Here is a 22132-nt window from a genome sequence, read left to right as displayed (position 1 = left end):
GTGCCAGAGGGGGGCTGGCTGAGTCAGGCCCCGCTGGCGTCAGCACAGAGCTGGAACACGGTGATTCATCTCCTCCCGAGGCAGGAATTGAAAGCTGGTTAGAGGAATCACACCCAAGTGCCCGTTTCTCCCCCCAGAAGCCATGCAGGGTCTCCAGGTGAGAGCCTGCATTACAGCAGGGGAAACCAGGCTGGCCTGAATCCAGGCACTTCACTGGTGGTTCGGGGTGCCTGTGGCGAAGGGGGAATTAAACTCAGATCTCCAAGATCCTGCACAAGGGCTTGGCCACAAAGCCATTTTGCAGCTAGCTCTTGCTTGCTCTCCACACCTTGCGGAACGGCCCCGTGGCTGGAAGCATTTAGACTTGGAGAGCAGCAGAGTGTCACAGGGGTGTCAGGGAAAAGTGATGCTGCAAATATCGCTGCTCCCCAAGCACACTGCGGGGCTGAAGGCTGGCCCAAGGCTTCTCATTTTTCTCTTCATTTGTTAACATTTGCAATTAGGACACTTTTAATTTTTGCCACAGAAGATTTCACCACGCTGATAAATTGGTGTGACTGAAAACAAGCGGGCAGACAGACAGGGGCCGAGGGGTGCAGAGCTGGTTTCTGCAAAGCAGCAGGTGGGAAACCAGCTGCTGCATCTCTGCGGGAGCATCCCCGGTGCTGCACCAGCCCCGTCTCAGCTGCCATGCTCCAGCTGGGACCAGGCAGGGGTTGTGTGGTGCAGTAAAAACGCTTCAGAAGACTCTGTGGAAGAAAAATGGGCTTTGTAGGGGCAGTTCATGCTCAGCCAGGTTTGGATGGCTCTTCTCGTGGCGTTGCTGGGATGCAGAGCTGGGCTGGGCTGGGCTGGCCTCATCCCACTGCTAAAACTCGGGCACCACCTGGAGATTGTCCTGGGGTCCCTTTCGAATCTGTCAGACCTGTCCTGGTTGTGCATGTGTGTGCATTGTTCCTGATTTACGCTGTGTGCGTGCACATTGAATCAGGCCACGTTCCCCAGTTTTCCGTGTTTGTGGTTAAATTTAGGTACAATGGGAGCTGTGAATTCCTGCGGTGCTGGTGGTGCGAAATGGGCTTTGCTCTCCCGCAGGCAGAAATTAAATCTCCAATGCATTGATCACACAGACCTGCAGGGAAAAAAAAAAATACGTGTGCTTGAAAGACACTCAAATCCTGCTTTGTCCTTCCTGCAAATGAGGAGAGCTCAGTTCCTGCTCGGAGCACAGCATTTCCATACCTGTGGTCCACCCAGGTCAGAGTCCAGGTCCAGGGCAGTGCCAGACACCACAGGGTAACGCACCCCTCCTAAAGACATCCTCCTAAATTTCCCTAGTGAAAGCTTGACTTTGACCTGAGCTGGAGAAGTTTAACCCCCTTCCCAAAGCTCCAGTTTGATCTATGTTGTAGACAAGCCATCCTTTCTTACCCATTTAAGATCTGTCCTTACAGCAAGAGCAAGGAGAATATTTCAAGAGCTCTCCTGGATCCCTTCACATTTCCCATGCTTTGACGCTGTTGAGTGGATTTAATCGAGTGAGGAGTGCTTTTGAAAATCCCCCCTGAGCCAACAGGGATGTGAAGCCTGCTCGGGAGGGTTTCCCTTCCCTCCGAGGACCAGCATGACGGAGGACGGCGTTCTCCAGTGCCTTTCCTCATGTGCCTTACTGCCAAAGTGCCATGCTTGTTCTTGTTTAAGAAAGACAGGAAGAAAATCCGTCCTGAGAATGCAAAATGATCTAATTTGGATGCCGAACACCCTGCATAAATTTCTAAGCGTGCGAAGTTAACTGTAGACACAAGTTTGGGATAGTGCCCAGTATCCAGGGGAGAAGGGCTTTGGGCAGAATAAATATTTACCAAATCAATTGACTTTTTTCTTCTCTCCCTGTTTGCTTTTGCTCCATGAGTAACCACATTGTAATGAGGCTTTATGCACTGCTCTCTGCCGTGATGGGATGGGGTCTGTGAGGTTTGGGGCTGTTGTTAAACCCCCTCCCTCCGGGATGGGTCCAGCACACACACACGTGGCTTTAACCTTTCCCTCTGATTGCTTCATTACTACCCCTCTTGTCTGCCTCTCCTTTCCAGGTCGGAGAAATGCAGTGTTTCTGAAAGCTGTGAACCAGGTGAGGAAAAAATCATTTTCTCTTGCAAAATGGTGCTGGTTTGGAGTGGAATTTTGGTGGAAAGCCACTGGAGAAGTTGGCTGTGAAGTACCTTTGAAGTGTGGCCTCAGTTACACAGTTTCCCCACGGGGCACTCCTGTCGGGGCTTTATCCCCGTCTGATAGATGCAGTTATGGAGGGTCTTACCCTGTGACCCTCCAATTAGATCCAAAAAGCACATCAGCTGAAATATCAAGACTTCAGCACATGCTTAAAAATGATGCTAAGTGAAGTCTTTCATCTCCAAGTTCCTTTCCACGTGAAAGCTGCCAGGGCTGGGTCACTGAACATCAGCTGAGCGGCAGCAACCAGCTCTGTCCGTGCTCTGACCACTGCCAACGAGAAGGAAACATTTTCCCCAGGCTCAAACAAATTCCCCAGGATTTTTCCCTGGTATGAGGTTGCTGCACTGCTGCCTGATTCACTCGGGGGCTTGGACCCATGTAAATGCCACCAGATAGGCAAAGCCACTCTGAGTGAATTAGGAACGTGTAGGTTCGACTTAGCAGCATGGCTTAGTGGTGGGCTTGTCAGGATGAGGTTAAAGGTTGGGCTGGATGATCTCAGAGCTCTTTTCCAACCTGAATGATTCTGTGATTCTACTCTGGTGATTGTCTTTGGTTGTCTTTGCCCCTTAGGTACCTCAGGAGAGCTGGGTGGGATCAGGCAGATCAAAATCGAGCCGGACGAGCTGGACATCATTCAGATCACTGTTCCAGGTAGGCGCTGGGGTCCTCTTCACAGGGAGTGCTGCATCGCGGTGTCTCAGAGTTTTGCTTGGAGAAGATCCACATGGGGGCATCTCCCCGTGCCGGCTCTCCGCCTGGACGCTTGCACTGTTGGTTCTTCACTGAAAGTCATTTTAAGGGGCGTATCAGGAATCAGCTGGGTTTGCTGCTTTCCTTCGGGCATGGGCTTGGAAGATCCCAGGTATTGAGTGTGGGACCCTTGCGACAAGGCACTACATTTAGAGTGACAGCCTGATAAGGATGAGATTGTAAGAACAAGCTTCATTTTAAGCGCATGCTGAAAACGTGCTGGATATGGCAACACTGGTGTGTTTCCCTGCATTTCTTCCCAGGAGGGGTCGGTGGTGATAGATGGGGACAGAGTTGGGGACAGAGATGGAGCAGCTGCTGCTGGAGGGCAGCTGGGAGCCAGCTTCCCCAGGAACATCCATTTCTAGAGCAGCTACCTGACCTGGGTAGCGCCCCGAATGGTAGGGCGATGCGTAGGGCTTAAGGAGTGGATAGGTAGCACTTTGCATTTTCAGTGTGCTTTACAAACATTAATTAATAATCTCACCAGAATTAGGGCAGCAACACGACTCCCAGCGTGCCCGAGAGCGAGCGATGCTGGCGGCAGCAGTGATGCTGATCCTCGTTGCACCCAAATTGCTGCAATCTCCATTGCGCCCCAAGGCACTGGTCCATGTTCTGGGAGTCGCTCCAGGATTATCGCAGAAAGGATTTAACATATGGTTACTACAGGGGATGGAGAAAGGAGCGAGGGCTAGCGGTAGATCAAACGTTTTCATTTTCAACTTGGCAGCTCGTGGAAGAGAAGAAAGTTAAATGCGTGGTGAGCTGGCAGTGCGGGGGAGGAGGAGGTGTTATCACTTCTCCAGAGCCAGGTAGATCACACTTGAAGTCTGGACTCCACTTTTTATTGCCTTATTTGAAGGTACAGTTCAATCAGAGGGAGTACAGCTTAGGGCAATGGAGATGATTAATAGAAAAGAGGTGCTCATGTACAAGGAGAAATTGATGAAATTTGGATTATTTATCCTGTGAGGAGAAGATTAAGAAGTGACCTGATTGAAGTATTTAAACTAGCTAAAGGTTTATTTAAAGCTAAATTTGGATAGCTCTTTGAGGGCATCGGAGAGTCTGGCATTAGGGGATACAGGTTTAAATTACGAGGGCGTACACATACATGTGTAAGGGAGACTTCAGGAGGTGGCATTTCAGGGAGGAAGGCAGCTTTAGTGGGATGGTCTTCCCAAGGTGGAGTTGTTTCAAGCAGCATTAATTTTTTAAGCTAGAACTGAGTGTCCAGATGGAGTTAAGCCAATTAAATCATTCTGAACCCATTTTGCTCTTCACCTTCTGCAAAAGTTAGGAAGAAACCTTGCTCTTTCCCCTTGGTCTGAGAGGTTGGGTGCATTTTGGGGATGCTGTGGGCCACGGCGCATGGGGATCCCACCTAGACTGGGGGTGCCCTTAGTGCAGCCCCTGCTGATGGGCCAACCCCTTCTGAAAAAAAAAGAAGGTTTTGGGGTTGGTGCCCCTCTCCTTGAAACAAAAGCTGCCCGTGGTGTGTTGTCCACAGACCGATCACCCACTTCGGATGAGATGCACGACCCGGTGACCACGCACATGGCCTCGGAGGAGTCGAGCTACATCCTAGATGCAGTAGCAGGTGAGGGAAATGGCACGGCCGGGAGCCTGCATGTCCCATCCAGTGCACGGCAATTCATGCTTGTATCAGAAATGAGTAAATGCGAGCCAACGTGATGGGGTCAGGACCCTCTTCCAGAGTCATGGTCTCAGTTAGGCTGGCTGGGAGCTCTGGTAGACAGGGGATGCGTGTTGGGTGCTGCCATGGCACGAGCCAGGGTCCCAGGGGACGCTGTGACACTGCCAGCCCGAGCCTGTGCTTGGGCAGGGGCTCAGTGAGAGGTGTGGGGGTCATTGGGTGATGGTGGGGGACCTGGAAGGCTCCTGCTCATACCTGGTCTGGCTTTGCTGGTGCTGGCTGCTGCTCACCCTCCTCTTCCTCAGCAGGGACCGAGAAGGGGCCTGGTGAGGAGTCACGACACGAGGAGAAGCAGATGGAGGGATCAGGTGAGGTTCTGATGAACATCTCCAATCATTGCAAGGTTTGGGAGGTTTTGACAGACACGGATGTATTTCGCTGGGCTGCCTACAGCACCTGCAAAGCATCCAGCCCCCAGAAAGCTCCATGCAGAAGGGCACCCCTGTATTTTGGGGTGAAATGCTCAGACAATGTGTGCTGGTGACTGGAGCAGATCCCACCAGCACCATCTCCATGCACAAGCAGGAGGTCTCTGCCCTCCCTCTCACACTGGTAGCATATTTTGCCCAGACTTACATTTTCCCTATCTTTTCCTCCTTGCTGCTGTGCAGCGGGGAGCTTGGTACTGCATCCTTGCCCTTCCTCGCTCAGGAGGTTCAGAGGCAGCTGCCACAGGACCGGCTCTGACTTTGGGGGCAGGACGAGCTCACGAGGGCTGCTCACCTTCGCTGCATGTTGCTTGCACTGGAGGCAGCAGATTTCTCAGAGCATCTCTTTTTTTTTGCAGATGGTATAGGGGACGTTTTAAGTCATTTGAGGAAACAAGTGGAAATTTTGTTCAACACGAGATACGGTGAGCTGGTCATCGACACGTGTGTGTAATGCCAAGTGCTGCCTGCGGCCGCGGGGAGCTCCTAATTGCTAAGAAATGTCACCTACCATTTCCAAACCGGTTGCTGAGGAAAGGTGCAATCTAATTTGTTCATTTGCTGTCTGCCGGGCTTATGAACGCATCTGAAGTCTCCCTGGGCCTCGTTATTGCAGCTCTTCCCCTTGGCTTCCTCGATGCCTTTTTGCTGGCTGCAGCCCAGGAGTTGTGGCGGTGACCTTCAGCCTTCCTCCTGCAGAGGCGGAGGGCTGGCAGGGCTGCCCAGCACTCGTGTGAAATATCCGAGAGGGTTTTCCATCCTTCTGGGCTGTGTCGTGGCCAGGAGGGCTGGCTGGGTGCAGGGGCTGGCACTTGCATGCCCTGCCCTGGGGGCACGCACCAAGCATCCCGTGCTCCCTCCTCCTCGCAAGGAAAGGCAAAGAGGTCTGCTGGGGAAGCACGCTGTAAAAAAATAACAAAAAGCAGGTTACTGCCTGCTTTCGGTGCCAAAGGATGCGTCTCCTAACTTAATTAAGTTCATCAGGGCATTCGGGGTGGCAGACAAAATATTGTACTTTACCTCCCACGACTTTTCCTAAAGGTTACGTAGCTCAGGAAAAATGCACGAGCTCACGTGCGCTCTGCGAGCTGGCAGAAAGGTTTCTGTGCTGCTGGGGACAGGAGGTGCAGCTCTGCCCGTGTGGCCCACCAAATGCCAGAGGCAGAGCTGCGAGAGCAGATAACCCCCCTCCTTGTGGGGCTGAGGGATGGCCGGGAGGTCTGGGTGTGGTGTCCCCGCTGCAAACACTTGCAGCTGCTTCAGGATGTGTTACTGAGCTGGTCACAAAAAAGCAGCAAACGCAAACAGAAATCCTAGGGGCTGCCTGGCTTCACGCCTTGACTCCCACCCACCTGCATCAGGCGGACAGGACGGCCCTACCAGCATAACCAGAAACGGCCCCAAAACCTCTCCAACACCCCACTGATTATCGTGTCTCTGCTGCATTGACCCGACGGGGCAAACTAACGAGATATGGTCCTCCCGCAGCGAAAGCCATAGGAATATCGGAGCCAGTCAAGGTCCCCTACTCCAAGTTCCTGATGTACCCCGAGGACCTGTTCGTCGTAGGCTTGCCGGAGGGCATCCTGCTGCGGCGCCCCAACTGCTTCGGGATTGCAAAGCTGAAGAAGATCCTGCAAGCAAGCAACAACATCCAGTTTGTCATTAAAAGGTGAGGCAAGCGGAGTGCCCGTCCCGCAGGGAGGGTGCTGCAGCTCGGAGCTGTTGCTCCTGGGGAGCACACACACGTGCAGTGTCCTGGAGAGCACCCATCGCTTGGTCACCCTCAGTGAATTTGTTTGATTAGGAGCCATCAAATGATGTGGCAGTTCCCAAGGTGTCAGCGGTGTTGCTGTTGGTCTCTCCCTCTTCGTCTTTTATTTTAAAATTCACCTTTGCAAGGGTTTGGCCTTAGGAGCAGGGAGCACCCAAGGGTGTCAGGCGTGGGACAAGGAGGGGCTGGGCGCCCCAGAGGGTTTTCCTGCGTGCAGCGGCTCCAGCCAAGGTCCAGCTGTGCACATCTGCGTCCCAGAGGGGTGTTGGATGCTACAGGCATCAGGCAGATGCTGTCCTTGCACTGAGGGGGTGTCACAGAAGCTGGGGGAGCTGTAAGATGCCACTGGCAACATGCAGCAACGGCACCGGGAAAGAATCCCACAGAGATGGATTTTTAAATGTCTTTAGGTATCTTTGAGGGTTTCTCACCCAAACAACGACAATTTTGTGTGCCAATTGTATGTTGCAAGCAGTTAGGCAGGCTTTTCCCGTCCCCGAGACGCACGCAGGACCACATCTCATAAAAGTTTGTAGGCACTGATTTAAGCTGCTCAGCCAGCACGGGCTTAATCTTATCCCACGGAGTGTTACACGGGCTCGCTAAAGAGGCTGTCAGCATGAAAATTATTTCCGAAGTTCCCCTGCTGTACTGCAGGAGCTTTAAAATTGCATTAGCCAGATATGTTTAGTGGGTTTGCGGCTGGAGGAGCGTTATCCTCGGTGATGGATGGAGCAGTAAAACGCTGATGGCTTTGCTGGCTGGGGGCTCGCTCACGCTGCGCCTGCTTCTTGCTCTTTTCCAGGCCAGAGCTGCTGGCAGAGGGCGTTAAGGAGATGGCGTCGGACAGCCCAGGAGCCAAAGGTAGGCTTCAAAGCACCGTTAAGGGCAGGGTACCAGAGGAACGGGGCCATTTCCCTGCTGCGCATCTCGTGCCGTCCCTCTCCACCTCATTTTTGGGCTGTGCAAAGGCAGCTGTGGCGTTTGGCGCTGCCGAGCCCAGCCCTTGTGCATCCCCTCGGCGGTACCGCGGGTCCTAACCCTCTGTGTCCCCTGCCCCAGCTGCCGCCGAGAGGGACTGCAGTGACACGCTGCTGGACGATGCTGTGAAGAGGCAGGGCTTCCAAGGTGAGCCCCAAGAGGCCTTCGGGACGGGCCTGCACGTACGGGGGGGGGCTTCGGGGAACGTCCCCTGGCCACCACAGAGCCCTTGTGGGCTGCATGGAGGCAACAGAGGTGGAAAAGGAGCCACCGTGAGATTGTAGGGATTGAGGGGTCAGTAGAATCAAGGATGGGAGGGAGGAGTTTAGTGGGGACTGTTAGCGTTAGGTCAGAGGTTGGACTCGATGATCTTGAGGTCTCTTCCAACCTAGAAAATTCTGTGATTCTGTGAAAGGAAAGGAGACGGGGTGAGAGGCAGCAGGCAGGCTGGAGGGAGGATGCGCAGCCAGGGGCAGGTCCCGCAGGTCCACAGGAGAGCCTTGAAGTGCCCTGGGTGGTGCCCTAATTAAACAGCTTTGCTTATCTCGCCATCTGACCTTGCGAGACACATAATTAAGCCTTGTAAGATTCGGGGTTTGCCTTTTTTTGTGGCTTTTTCCACCCGGGTGATGTTTGTGCAAACACCGCTCCCACCACAGCACATCTCCAGCGCGGGGCACGTCTTTTTGGGGCGGCTCAAAAAATCAGGGGAAGGAGCAGCCACAGAGAGCCCCTGGCTTGTTATAGGCAAGTGCTGCCCCACTTGAGCAGTCCACAAAGAGGGATGGAGGCCTTTAAAGGGCTTCGGCTTTTCAGGCAGGGTTTTGAGTGTGCTTTATTTTAACGCCGCTAATTATCACGACTGAATCTTCGATTTCATGCAGCTTTTATTCTTAGCAAACAGGCAGGGGAAAAAAACATATTTCTGTTTAGATTATTTTTAAGGACTTTGAATGGCCTACTCCAGAGATTAGCTAATTGCGAGATAAGGACTTTCCTATAATTAGAAAATCGTATTACTTAAAAGTCACAGAGTGCCTTTTAATTTAACAGCAGAAGTCCATAATTGTTTCTTTATTTTACAGAAAATTATGATGCCAGGCTTTCCAGAATAGACATCGCTAACACACTGCGGGAACAAGTCCAGGACCTGTTCAATAAGAAATACGGTGAGGAATCAGGGTGGGAGTTGTTCTCATTCCCCTCTCCCCTCCCTGATTTTTTGCCCCCATCCCTCCCTCTCTCCCCCCACCTCCTCGCTGGGTGCTTCCCTTTGTCTCCCCCTTCCCCTGCGGAGCAGCGGGCGTTTTGCTGGGTGCCCAAGGACCCGTTTCTGTTTCCCGGGGAGGGGAAGAAGTGCTCCCTGCCGCAGGCGCTGGCTGTGTGGGTGGCTCCCACATGGCACCCTTTGTGCCGTCCCTGGATGGGCTGTTCCATATTTTATCCCCCCTCTGTGCAGAACAGCGCTGGAGATTTCATGAGTGGAGCTGGAGAGATTTGTCTGAGTGCCTAGGGATGGGGGTGGAAGAGAATAAGGGGAGGGGGGGCATAGAGCAAGTGCTTGGATGTGCAGGTACTGCTCTTCCCATCTTTTAGGGTCTTTTAGGGACACCTTCTTGGGCTCTGCAGGGTATCCCCATGCCCTGCCCACCCAGCACCTGCTGTGTATCACACAAGGCAAGGCACTGCCTTTATCCCGTTTTCTGGATGGGGTGAGCCTCGCCCAGGTCCCCCAGGATCTGCTCTCCATCAGCCAGCAAGCCAGTGGGATTATTGCCAGGCAGCCCGTGGGCTCAGCCCTACAGCCAGATGTCAGAGAGGGGACGTGGATGTGAAGTTATCTCCAAAGAATGTCCCCAAGCAAACACCGGGGTTTGGGGGGGACTGGGGATGGAGCCAGAGCCACGGTCAAGGTCACATCGCTGCCATCCTGCACGCTTACCTCTTGCTTCTCTTCCAGGTGAAGCCTTGGGGATCAAATACCCCGTACAAGTGCCATACAAGCGGATCAAAAGCAATCCGGGCTCGGTGATCATCGAGGGGCTGCCCCCCGGCATCCCCTTCCGCAAGCCCTGCACCTTTGGCTCCCAGAACCTGGAGCGGATATTGGCTGTGGCCGACAAAATCAAGTTCACAGTGACGAGGTACGGCCCCCAGGGCTGCCTGCACCCCGCGGGCAGGGGGAAAGCAGAGGGAGCAGCCACGGGGCTGCTGTGCCTCATCCTAAATGCATTGCAGGCTCCACCAGCCCTCGTAAATGCAGCACAGACCTCCAGCCCCAAGACAGCAATTGGGCTGGCACTTAATGCTTTGGAGTGGGTCAGAAAATGGAGCCTCCTCCTGCTCCTTCCTCCTGCCTGCTGCCCAGGAAGGAGGTGGGAAGGGGCTGAGAGCGGCGCCGGCAGGGCTGCAGCCCCCAAAACGGCTCTGTGGGAGATTGCAGGGCACCGGGTGCATGGGCAGGGAAATCCCAAACAGCTTTCCTTGGACTTGAGGTGGGAGAAAAGTGTTAGTGCTGGAGCGAGGGCAGAGAGACGGGCTCCTGCAGCAGGGGGATGGCTCCATGGGCAGGTTTTGCAGCCAAACTGGGGGGCACCAGTGGGGAAGGGGAAGGCAGTGGTGCAAATGGGTGGGGAAAGAGGTTCACGTGAATCCATCGCTGTTGTTGGGCCCCGCTGCGTGTCTTCATACCCACAAAGAGCGTGCTGCCCAGAGCCAGGAGCGTGAAATCTTTTGAAATCATTTGAAATCTTTTTTCCTTCTTTTTCACAGGCCTTTCCAAGGACTCATCCCCAAACCCGGTAAGAGATGATGCCTTTTTGCCTAAGCAACGCGTTGGCTCGGTGTTTATTGTTGGGCAGGGAGCTGCATGGTGTGAATGGGGCACTAATTTTATCGGCTGGGAGAAGGTTGTCGCCGACCTTGCTTTCCTGCATTTCCCATTTCTTTATTTTGTGCTGTTATTTGCTGCCTCTGATGCTGTTCCCCTGACCGAGGCAGCTGGCCTCAGCTTCATGCAGTTGTACTGGCGCTGTTTCCTTGAAATGACAGCGTTTTTGAAGAGCTAATCTAGGGCAGGAGTCCAGGTTCTGCATTTCAGAAAGCGCACGCTCCTAAAAGTAAACACCTCGCAATTAGCCGGGGGTTCACCAGCGAGGTGCTGGGGAGGGGGGAGAGCTGCGGGACCCCCATCGGTCTGCACCGGTCTGCAGCTCCATCTCTCCCTCCTGGGCTCCCTGGAAAAGAGCTGCTGCTAGAAATGCAGTTAAAAACCTGTCTTTGTTTTAAATGTCTGTAATTACAGCCAGTGGAAGAGCACAGATGGGTGCAAAAACCGTTGTCGTCTTTATTGATGGCTTTCCATTTCCTTGGCCAGCCTCCACGGAGATGGCACAATTTAGGGAAGAAAAATATGACAGAGAGGAAAACATTTGTATGGCCTCATTGGGAGCTGCAGAGAGGTGGTAGACTCCAGAGACGGCTCCGACACGAGGAGGTCTGTCTGCAAAACGGGGAGCAGGGGCTGCGCGGCACGGCTCCCTGCCCGGCCACCTCCACGGAGAAGTCCCCTGAGACCTCCGCAGGCTTTGGGGCAGCCTCCTTATCTCCTTAGCAGCCTCCTTATCAGCCTCCTTATCTCGTGTCAGCCAGATCTTTGGCCGAGCCCTGGGCGATTGCCAGTTCAGCAGAACGTGGCTTTTCCATGGGGTCGCAGGGACGTGGCACTGGGGCGAGCTGAGGGCGCAGCCGCTGCTCCAGCCCTTCCCGTCCCCTGCCGAGAGCTGCGGAGCTGCGTTAGGAGACACCGACCTGACACTAATCGCCCCGTTAACGAAGGAGCACATCAGAAGGCAAATCTTTCAGCCTGCCAGCTGGCTTGGAAATGCAGCGTGATAGATAGAGATGTAGGAGAATTTGATTTTATTTTCCGTGCACATTTTTTTTTCCCTCCTTCTCCAGCTGAACGTGCGCACCACGGGTTTGCCCACGCTAGCACGAAATCAAAGACGTTTTATGCTGTGTATTGTCTTACCTAGAGGGCTCTGGAGGAGGTCACGGCATCCCTGCCCCCCAAAAAAATCCCCACTGACAGCAATTAACCTCTCTCCTGCTTTTCCATCGTCTCACACCTCGGTGGATGGTGGCCACGCAGTGGCACATCCCTCGCGTTTGCTTCGATCGCTTTTTATCTGCCTTAACAAAATTAATGATTTCAAAATAGCCATAGATCATAAAAAATTCAGATTTAAGAGAGGCTGTCATGTTCTTTTTGCCTCAATCTTTTGTAGTGAAGTCCTGCCACATGAAATTAAGACCAACAGAAGTGCATGCTTGGCATTAGAACAAAATCAATGAACATCTCTTTTATTTCGTGGAGGAGTGTTAAAATAAAAGCAAGGGCTACTCCCAAACGGGAGGGCACTGCAAAGGCACCTGAAGGTCGGAAAGCCCAGGAGATGACTTCATAGATAGAAGGGAGGTTACATTTTCATGGCTCATCTTGGCCAGAAATGATGTGAAAAGTATACATTTTAAGGGAGGAAGGAAATTGAACATGAGCTTTTTTTTTTTTTTATAAAAAAAATCACTTTGGTGTGATTTTAGGTGCTTTTAAGGTGAATTAACAGCATTTCACTTGCTTTAAGGAGGTTGTGCACCCTCTGCATGGCAAATAACCGCCCAAATAACCGCAGGGCTGCAGGGGGGCGGGTTCTCTATTGCTTCTCTGATTTTAGGAGACCCATTTTTTTGAGTGCAACAGAACCAGATAAATGGCTTTAAATACAATGCGGGTGCCTGGTGCTCTTTGTCTCCAAATTATCTGTGAATTCTCTGCCACGGTGCTCTCTCCCTTACGGCTGTGGGGATGGGATCGGCTGATGCCTGCGTGCACAGAGGTGCCCAGCGGTGCTTTCTGAGAACGGGGCCATTTTTAGGGAAAAGCAAATCCCGAGGCGATGGGGAGCCGTGGGTGCTCCCTGGTGTCCACAGCAGGCCGGCATCTGTAGCACAGTCGTTCAGCACAGGTTTCCAGCTGCCTGTCAAGGCTCAGCAGTGCTCCTGGTGCTGCTGGCACAGCTGCCAGCACCTTACCCACGTGCTGCTCCCTGCAGTCAGCATCCCTGTCCCCGGGATGGTTTGAACCCCTCTGCACCCCAAACCAGGCACAGCACAGCCAGGGGGGCAGGGGTCCCACGGGGCTTTGTCCCCCCTGGCCTCCAGAGGCTGGCATTTTGTCTTCCAGTTCCTTTTCTCCCCGCTGCTGGTGTCTGCTCGGGGCAAAAGACCTTCCCAGCCCCTTTTTGACAGCATTCAAACAGGAGTGGGGGAGCAGGGGTGAAGCTCCAGTGCTACAAACACAGCACTTAGCCTTTCTTTTCGTCTTTCCTGAGGCACAGAGATACAAAACAGGCTTAATTTGAGCCTTTGAAAAAAAAAAAAAAAATCAGGCATAAGTAATCTTGCAAAAAAAAAATATCTTTCTGTATGTTAATTTTTATGTGCTTTGATTGAAAATGTACACCAGCTCCATCTGTCCTATTCCCCAAACTCCCCACCACCCTGATAGATTATTTCCCATACTCCAATTAATAAAGTAGGGCAGGCAGTGTTCTTTAATTAAAAAAAAACACACATCCAGGCATCCTTTTTTTTTTTTTTTTTAATCACAAGAGCACAATCCTCCACAAGACTTTGATGAGATGTGCCTCACGTTGGAAACTCCAAACCACAAAAAAAAAATGAGAGAGAAAAGCTCTTGGATCCAGCAGGAACCAGGGCAAAACGTGGCTCACTCCATCCCCACAGCTCCCAGGCATCCCCACGTCCCTCAGCCCCATTTTTAAGCCCTGTGAGAGCCTCCAGGTTGTTGTCCCTTCTGCTCTGCCTGCCTTTATCCAGGATGAATTATTTCTTGCTTTACTGGTCAGCATTGTTAGTCTGAACATGGAGCAGATGATGGTGTAAATGGCTGCGTGGCTTCCAGGCCTGCTTTAAGCACCTCTGTGGTTGGGATCCCAGATCTTTGCGTTTTTGTTGTTGTTTTTTTGCCTCCTTTTCCCTTCCACGTGGTGCACTCAGCATCCTCGCGTGGAAGGCAGTGCCATCGCCCAGCCGATCCCAGCCTTGCAGTTGCTTTGCTTTGCTCCCACTCCCCACAGCCTCATGTCCTGCTGTGGTCTTCAGAGGCCCCCAAACCCCAAAATCCCCCTTTTTTTTGCATTTTGCAGGGCACTGGGCACTGCCATGTCCTGGCGGTGCCGCGGCGCGTGCGCGCTCCGCACACGAGAGCAGCGGCCGTGACCCTGGTGGGTGGCTGAGCACACCTGGGTTACCAGGGCAAGAAATTCAATTATCTTCCTTAATCAGCCTGATTTAATAACAGCACCTTGACATCTTCACCTGAGGATGAAAACGTTTGGCTTTGTTTTATTTATTCCCAAAGAAATAACAATTAAAATATATTTCAGTAGCTCCCAGACCTGCCTTCACCCCCTGCCCGTGCTCCAGCACCCCGACCCTGCTCCCCAGCGGGTTTCCCTTGCCTGTGCAGGCGTTCCCCAGCTGCATTTCTTCCTCTTCGTGCTACACATTCACCAAAATACTTTGTTCAGGGACTGCTTCCCCGGACCTGCTGGAACTGTTTGCTTTTCTGCCCCTCCTGGGAGGCGTGCTGTTGCTCCTCTCCGCTCAGCAAATTCGGCAGCGCCCCACTGCTCGCTCACCCCTTCCCCTGAGGTTCCTGTTTGCTGCCCCCCATGGGAATTGTGGCCCTGGCCCCTCGCCGGGGCTTTTCCCCAGCAGATTTGTTTCTTTTTGGCGCTGTTTCTATGAGCCAGAGGCGAGGCCAGCCTCCCCGCAGGGAGCCCTTTGCTCTGTTTCCCCCCATAGCTGCAGAACTAACCCAACTCCCCTCCGCTTTCCATCTGCTCCAACCTCAATTTTTCCCCCCGGTGACATTTGCCCACCCTCCCAAGTGTTCCCCAGGCTCTTTAGGGGCACAGCATAACCCCGTGGGATGCTCGGGGCCTTAGGCAGTTCCCCAAATCAGCCCCTGGGCAGGTCAGCCACCGCCAGCTCTGTGCCACGAGGACCTGGGACCAGAGCACCCTTAGTCGGGACAGCACCGCCCTGGGTTTTGCTTTTGTTTGTGAACACAGAACCAAGCTGTAGCACTCATTGCTCTCTTTTTCTTTCTCTCCTTTTTTTTTTTTCTTCTTTTAACTTGCGCTGTAGCCCCTAGACGGATAACGTCATTGGAAAAAGCGTACGCTGCCTTGAATGGTACGTAGCTCAGTTGGTGCATCGTAGATGGTAGCAGACAAGAAATGCACTTGCCTATTAATGTGGGAATGAAAATGCGTTCCAACCCCAAATTGCAGGTATTTTTTCCTCTCTGCTGTGTTTCCCTGTGACGCCCAGCCCGGCTGTGTGTGCCAGCCCCGTGTTGTGCTGTTGATGCTCTCTCCTCCGCGGGGCTGTGGCCATCGGTGCCAGCTCTGCTCGAGGCGCGCCAACCTGACAAGTCACGCTTAGCTCCTCCACGTGGCCCAGCAATTACGGTGTTAAAAGGTCCCCTGCCATTCGCAATGAGCACTTGCACAGATTGGGGGCTGGTTTTGGGGGAGGGTTGGTTTGTTTTATGTTTTTCTTCGCTTTAATACACTGGGTGCTGGTGTGCAGTTGTGCAGGCTCCAAGGATTTAACGTCTCCGCTAACATAGGAGTAGAGGAGCCTGCCTGGTGCAGGGGCCGGTGTTTCTTTGGCAGGATTGGGCTTATTCCCATCCTCTGGGGTTGTGGCCGTGCCTGGATGCTCACCGTGTGCTCCCACACGTTTCTAGTTGTGCTCTGAGAACATGCAGAGCTGGAGCTGCCCCTGTCTGCCTTAACCCCGGGTCACTGCGGAGCAGCCGCAGCAGTGTTAGCGGGTCTGTGCCGGATTTGCACTGGTGTCACTGAACTGCACCCTGAGAAGAGCTGGAAGGTGAGGAGAGGTGTGTGGGGGTCCTCTGGAGGCTCAGGGCCAGATCCTGACAGCGGTCAGCATGCTGATCCCAAGCCTGGCAGCGTGCTCCATTGAAAGCAGTGGGATTGCCCCAAGGAGGGACAATCCCCTTGTGAGGGCAGCGGCTACCAGGCCGTGGGGATGTAATTTGGGCAGTGGTCACCTGCTGCTGGACATGCTGGAGCACCCGGGTGTTCAGATAACGGCGGGGTTCATTCATCACCCAGGTTCGGGGTGCGATGCCTTTGGGGTGCGGACACCCACGGTGCCCCATCAGCATCCCCAGCTCGTGCCTGGGCTCGGTGCAGGCGTAAGGGTGCCCCTGCTGAGTTAATTGCTAGAGGCAGGGAGTCCCAGTCCGGTGATAAAACAGCAATAAGCACATTACAGATTTTTTTGGGGGGAAAAAAAATAGTCAACTGGCTACTTATTTAATTAAAAAAATAATAAATTGAATTGATAGCACAGACTTGAACCCAGCAGCATGCATAAACCCGCTTTTTGTTCAGGACTTAGCGCATCCTTGGTGACAAATGTCTAACGTAAAGGTGGCTGAGATCTCTCTTGCCCAGGGGCGGTGGGGGCACGGAGGATGCAGGGGCAGGTCCCCGGGACAGAGCCTCCTCTCTGGCTTCTCTGTTACGCATGCTCAGTTCCAGCTTTTTCATGGCATTGGCTTGTGTCCCCGGCTGGGAATTCGGGAGCGCTGCCCGTTGCACAAGGCAGAAAAAAAAAACACAAAAAACCTTGGGATTGTGTTTCTGCCAGTTGGGTCTCCCGGGGCATTAGCGGAAAGGAAAGAGCTTCTGCATTTTTCAGTCTCAGAGGAAAATGAACCAAGTGAGAACAACGTCATTCTGATGTTTCTTTGTCTGCTACCATCTATACCCATGCGGGTGTGTGCGAACATCCCAGCAACTGAGCAGAAATGACAGGGAAGTCACAGAGGGAGCCCGCAGGGTTTGCCCCCGCCAGCCCCCCTGCAGCAGTGCCACGGCCTCAGGAGTGGCACGGCAAGCAGACGGCTTGTTTCTTGAAACCAGAGGGCCTTGGAGATGTTTGTGTTATTTTCTGCCATTTTACCTATTTTTCACTCCATCCCTTTCGAGCTCCTTTTGTTGATGTTTCTGGATCTGAAGCACAACTTGGCCCAAAGGCTCCTTCGCAGAAACTTCTCCCCTTTGCTCCCAGCTCTGTCTGGGCATACAAAAGCCCCTTTTTCAGGCTCAGCAGCTCGAGAAGAGGCTTTGCTGGGGCTGTTCCCTGGGGCAGCAGGGCACCAAGATGTAAGGGTGGCAGCTTCGTCCCAGGACCCAGCCCCTCAGCAGCCGAAGCGTGGGGCTCCTGCTGCGAGTGGCGGTGCTGAGCACCAGCCTCCAAATCCCCTCTCAGGGAGGCAGGGACCCACGTGAGGTTTTCCATATGTACATAAAACAAAATTTCAAGCCACGTGATTGCTCAAAATCAAATTAAATAGCCCCGCACCGCAGGCAGAGGATGCTCGGGTCCTTTACAGCTGTGCCAAGGCTTGCAGCGTTCACCTTGGTATTTCAAATAACCACCCCTGGGCAAAATACCTGCCTTCAGCATGGCAAGCTTGGTTGGTGGAGGTGATGTCTCTGGGACTCCTGTATTTAAGGAGCTGAATTAAATTCCTGTGTAATGGTGCCCGCGCACATCCCAGCTCACTGGCGGCTGCTTTAGAGCAGCGGGGACCCACTCGGTTTGGCTGGGAAGGCAGCGCCCACCCCTGCTCTGCCCAACTTGGGTGCCGTGGTCCTGCCTCGTGTCCCAGGGCTGGGGGGGTGAGGCACACAGAGAGGTGGAAAAGCTTCGTTTGGGCTGTCCTTTGTGTCTGGGGGGTGGGAAAGCATCGCAAGGAGCAGGTACCGCAGACGGTACCTGGAGCCCCCCGAGGATGCTGAATAGCTGGGGAGAAGTGTCCTGGCACGGGCACGTCATTTAAAAGGAGAGAGCGGAGAAGAAACTGGTTGGCGTGATGAGGATAATTAAAAAAGTTAGTAAAGCCAAGCTGATTATATGGCGTATTATAAAACAATACTGTACTTAGGAGCCCGGCTATAAAAGCGCTATCTCATTCCTTGATATCACTTGTGGGAGCATTTGTGGCGCTCAGGGCCTGAGTCTCCATCGCTTTGCATATTTTGCAGTCATTTCCAGCACCGCAAAGTGGATGTAAAATGCTCTCAGCCATGGCAGCGCGTGGCAAATGCAGATTTGGCAGCATTTTATAGCTCCTGCACGCTGCTCTGAAAGGTGGCAGAAGGTGCAAGCGAGGAACGGCCGCGTCTGAGCTGTCCCCACGTGGCGGTGGGGTGGGCTTTCCAGGGGTCAGGAAGAAACGGGAGGTTTTATTCCCTGCCCTTTTTTGCTTTGCAGATGAGGACGACGCCAACAGGCTTGGAGAGAAGGTGATTCTCCGAGAGCAAGTGAAAGAGCTTTTCAATGAAAAATACGGTGAGTCTCCCATCTGCACACAGAGCAAGGCGAGTTTGTTTTTGCTGACAGCAGCCGTAGTTAAAATTAATTAGGCTGAAGGGCTCTATTTATAGGCCGAGCACACGGCAGCCTGCTGCAGCACAGGTTTCCTCCCGCTGCTCCGTGTTGCAGCCCGTCCCCGGGGACGCTCCCGCGCCTCGCTCCCGCAGGTGGGACCGTGACCTTCTTGGTGACAGCTCATCCTTGGAGCGGGGAGGGAGGAGGGCGAAATGCAGCCCGGGAGCTGGATTTGTTCAGGCTGCCATCAGCCTTCGATGCGTTTTTGATGTGTCCTGAGCTAGCGTGAGCCGTGGTGCGTGCCCACCCTGCGCCAGCCTGCTGGAGCTGCGGCAGAAAAGCAGGTCAGGAGGTGGAGGGAGATTTGCAAATGCCCTTTGCGGATTCCTTGTGCTGCCTGGAGAGCCCACCCATCCCCGCTGGGCATTGGGAAAAGGCATCACAGGAAAATCAGCTGGAAGTGGGGAGAAATAGGAGCCAGGAGGAGGATGTAAATAATTGCTTGAAAGAGAAGGGAAACGGCCAAGTGATGGCAAAGAGGTGGGGAGAGAGGCTTGTAAAACCATGACCAGCACAGAAGGGAGGGATGCGTGCTGTTCCCCAAAGTGCAGGAACTAAAGGGGGACCCAGAGAAACGGGCAGTGGGCTTAAACCACGCAGAAGAAAGTACTTCTAATGCAGCACATCATTAAATCGTCATATTTTGCTGCCGTGGGGTGTTGTGGAGGCCAAAGGGCTGAAGGACTTCAAAAAGTGGGCAAGAGCAATTCTTGGGGCTCCTGGGGGCTGCTGAATGCAGCGTGCTGGATGTGATCTCCACACCCCAGTGACCCCAAAACTGCCTATATTTGGAGCCGAGGAGAGATGGACAAATCCCTCTCATTTGCCCTGCTTCCTAAACATCCTCCCACGCTGGTGCTGGCCCAGCCACGGGCAGGGTGCTGGGCTCGCTGGGTGCATGGTGCAAGCAGGGCAGTGGGTGCGCTCTGCACTGAGCAGAGGTGCTGGGGCGTGAACCAGCCTCCACGTGAGGCTCCTAGAGACCAGCAGAAACCAACAATTTAGAGGCAGGAAATAAATAGGACAGGCAGACGTGAAACAGCTCAGTGGGATGTGGCGATGCAGCCCCATGGCAGGTCCGTGGTCATCGCAGCATCTGTGGGTTCCCCAGCTCCCCCCTGGTCTCCCGATCCTTCTGTTGGCATGGTCCCGAGCCCTGTGTGTAAAGCTGGTGTGGTGTCCTCTGCTCTGCCCTTACAGGAGAGGCTCTGGGCTTGAACCGGCCCATCATGGTGCCCTATAAACTCATCAGGGACAGCCCCGACGCGGTGGAGGTCACCGGCCTGCCGGACGATATCCCTTTCAGAAACCCCAATACCTACGACATCCACCGGCTGGAGAAGATCCTGAAGGCACGGGAGAGCATCCGGATGGTGATAATAAACCAGCTCCAGTAAGTTCCCCCAGCTCTGCGGCACGGGGAGGTTTTAGTTGGTTAAGCATTGTCCCAGCTACAAGTCAGGTAAGGCCCCATGGGGCCACCGGCATGGGACCACATACCCATAGAGGACCTGCCCCATCCCCACCACCCACAGTCCTGCACCACGGGAGGTGCCCAGCCATTTTTCCCCTCTTTCTTGCACAGTTTGAGGTGTTGGTGTTGGGAAGGGGCATGGCACAGGGGCCAGGGGCCACCATGGGGCAGATAAGGGGCTGGCCCAGAGACCCAGCTGAGTTTTTTGGGGTTGCTTCCCTCCAGAGAGCGGGGGGAAAGTGTCCACGTGCTCTGACCCCATGTTGTCTCTTACACAGGCCTTTTTCTGAAATCTGCACTGAGGCCAAACAAACAGGTAAGGGCTGGGACATATCCATGGCTTTCCCTGCAGCGTGGCAGAGAATATATGGGCAAAATGGATGGGGGGCTGTGGGGAGGCATTTGTCCCTCCCGCATCCTACTGGAAACAGAAAAGTCAGGCTCAGCGTTGGCTCAGGAGCAAGCTGTCATCTTAGATGATTGTATTTCTGTGAGCTGGCGAGAGACCTGTGCCATTAGACTCAAATTTTCATCGTCTTCTGGAGGATTTGATTGTCCCTTTCCCATGAGCAATTTATTCACTGTGAGCAATTTATTCGCTGGTTAAAGCCCTTAATTTCATCCATCGTTTATCAGTTGAGCTTCTAAGGAAACAAGGTTTCTGTGATCCCTCCGAATGTATTTCTCTCTCTGTCCCATCCTCCCCAATAAATTTCATTTAATCAAACGTGTCAGAATTAGCAACCCAGAGATAATTAGGATCCTGTTAGTTTTTTTGAAAATAGGTGGCTAGGTAGAGGAGAGAGATCTGGCAAGCCTGCAATCTGTGAGCTGATGGAAAATGAGACAAGGAGAAATTTTATAGGCACGTATGTAAGTGAGAGTATATCACATCTATATGGGTGTATCATATATGGGCATAGCATATATATAGGGGCATATTGGTGTCAGAGCTGGCAACGTCACAGCCCTGAAGTGTTCAGCACGGGCACCGTCTGCAGGCTATCAGGCTCTGCGAGGGCTGGACTTTGTGATTCATCCATTTTGGGGGTGCCTGAGCACTGTTGGCAGCTCGGTGCCAGGTGGCAGAGGTGAAGCCCATGTCCCCAGCCGCAGCACGGCGCTGGGTGCAGGGACGCTCAGCGGGAGGAGAGGTGGCAGCTGCAGGAGCAATCCCCATGCCCAAGGGGTTGCACACCCCTCGGCCACTCTCACGGGGCTCAGACACCTCATTTCTCCCCTCTCTCCCCGCAGAAAAAGACAGCAGTGTTCCCAAGAGGAAGCGGAAGAGGATCTCCGAAGGGAACTCGGTATCTTCCTCTTCCTCATCTTCCTCCTCCTCCTCTTCCAATATGGAGTCCACGTCATCAACAAATCAGATCTCTCTTGTGGTAAAGCCTTCCAAATATTAAGTGGGTTACTGCCTACCTATCTTTCTGCTTCAGGATGCTGCTTTCTGCTCTCCTCGAACCGTCACCACTTCCCTCCACCCAACAAACCCTTAAAGTGTGACGTTAAGTGGCACGACCAGGTTTGGCGAAGGAGCTGGCGCAGCTTTGGGGCTGCGTTTTCCTGCCGGGCTTGTTGGGGGTGTCAGCGGAGCAATGCTCCCGGGGGCTCCCCCGGGCCCCAAATGCAGGCAGCGGGGGCACCTTGGCCCCATAGCACCTCTCGGCAGGACCCGGCATCCCCCCTCCAGTCCCCTGTCCGGGCGCGATGCTGAGCTCAGGCATGCATCAAAACTGCAAAAAAATAGGAAATGAGATCAGTGGAGATGCATTCAACCTGTTCTCCCTCAGGGCTTGGCTTCGGTTGTGGATGATACCAAACACTTTAAAAAAAAAAAAAAATACACAAGAGAAATATAAGCTTAGAAGGTTTTTGTCAGGTTTGCTGGTGGTGTTTTGTTTTTGGGTTGGTTCTTTTATTTGGAAAGTGGGAGCAACTGCCTGTGTCTGAACATGTCAGAGATTTGATGTATGCATGTTTTTGTGTTGTGTCCTAACAGAGACTTTTGCCTTCTTTTTCTCTCCCTCTCTTTCAGCAATGGCCCATGAACATGTACATGTTAGACTATGGTGGTCTAAACGTCCAGATCCCAGGACCTATTAACTATTAGACCTCAATACCGAATAAGAACCTCAAATGAAAGAATAAATAAATAAATGTAATTTATGTAAAAA

General features: G+C 53.2%; 1 protein-coding gene across 5 annotated transcripts in view; it reads left to right on the top strand.

Moving 5' to 3' along the window:
- The window catches only part of GTF2IRD1 (GTF2I repeat domain containing 1), a 56645-nt gene extending 34513 nt beyond the window's left edge, over positions 1-22132 (top strand). Inside the window, exons 12-28 of one of the 5 annotated variants that reach the window (XM_032201113.1) lie at positions 2094-2131; positions 2809-2889; positions 4502-4591; positions 4957-5016; positions 5496-5561; positions 6625-6808; positions 7716-7774; positions 7973-8038; positions 8977-9060; positions 9852-10035; positions 10664-10692; positions 15128-15175; positions 18299-18376; positions 19676-19868; positions 20228-20265; positions 21204-21340; positions 21994-22132. In XM_032201113.1, coding sequence (XP_032057004.1) covers positions 2094-2131; positions 2809-2889; positions 4502-4591; positions 4957-5016; positions 5496-5561; positions 6625-6808; positions 7716-7774; positions 7973-8038; positions 8977-9060; positions 9852-10035; positions 10664-10692; positions 15128-15175; positions 18299-18376; positions 19676-19868; positions 20228-20265; positions 21204-21340; positions 21994-22068 — 1510 coding nt within the window. In that variant the 3' untranslated portion in view covers positions 22069-22132. Of the gene's footprint in view, positions 1-2093; positions 2132-2808; positions 2890-4501; positions 4592-4953; positions 5017-5495; positions 5562-6624; positions 6809-7715; positions 7775-7972; positions 8039-8976; positions 9061-9851; positions 10036-10663; positions 10693-15127; positions 15176-18298; positions 18377-19675; positions 19869-20227; positions 20266-21203; positions 21341-21993 lie in introns of all 5 variants that reach the window. The other 4 variants (XM_032201112.1, XM_032201116.1, XM_032201115.1 and 1 more) reach the window with 4 other exon arrangements.

Source organism: Aythya fuligula, chromosome 20 (genome assembly GCF_009819795.1).
Source record: "Aythya fuligula isolate bAytFul2 chromosome 20, bAytFul2.pri, whole genome shotgun sequence".
Taxonomy (NCBI): Eukaryota; Metazoa; Chordata; class Aves; order Anseriformes; family Anatidae; genus Aythya; species Aythya fuligula.
Note: the sequence above shows the minus strand (reverse complement) of the source record. Positions and strands in the feature narration are given on the sequence as shown.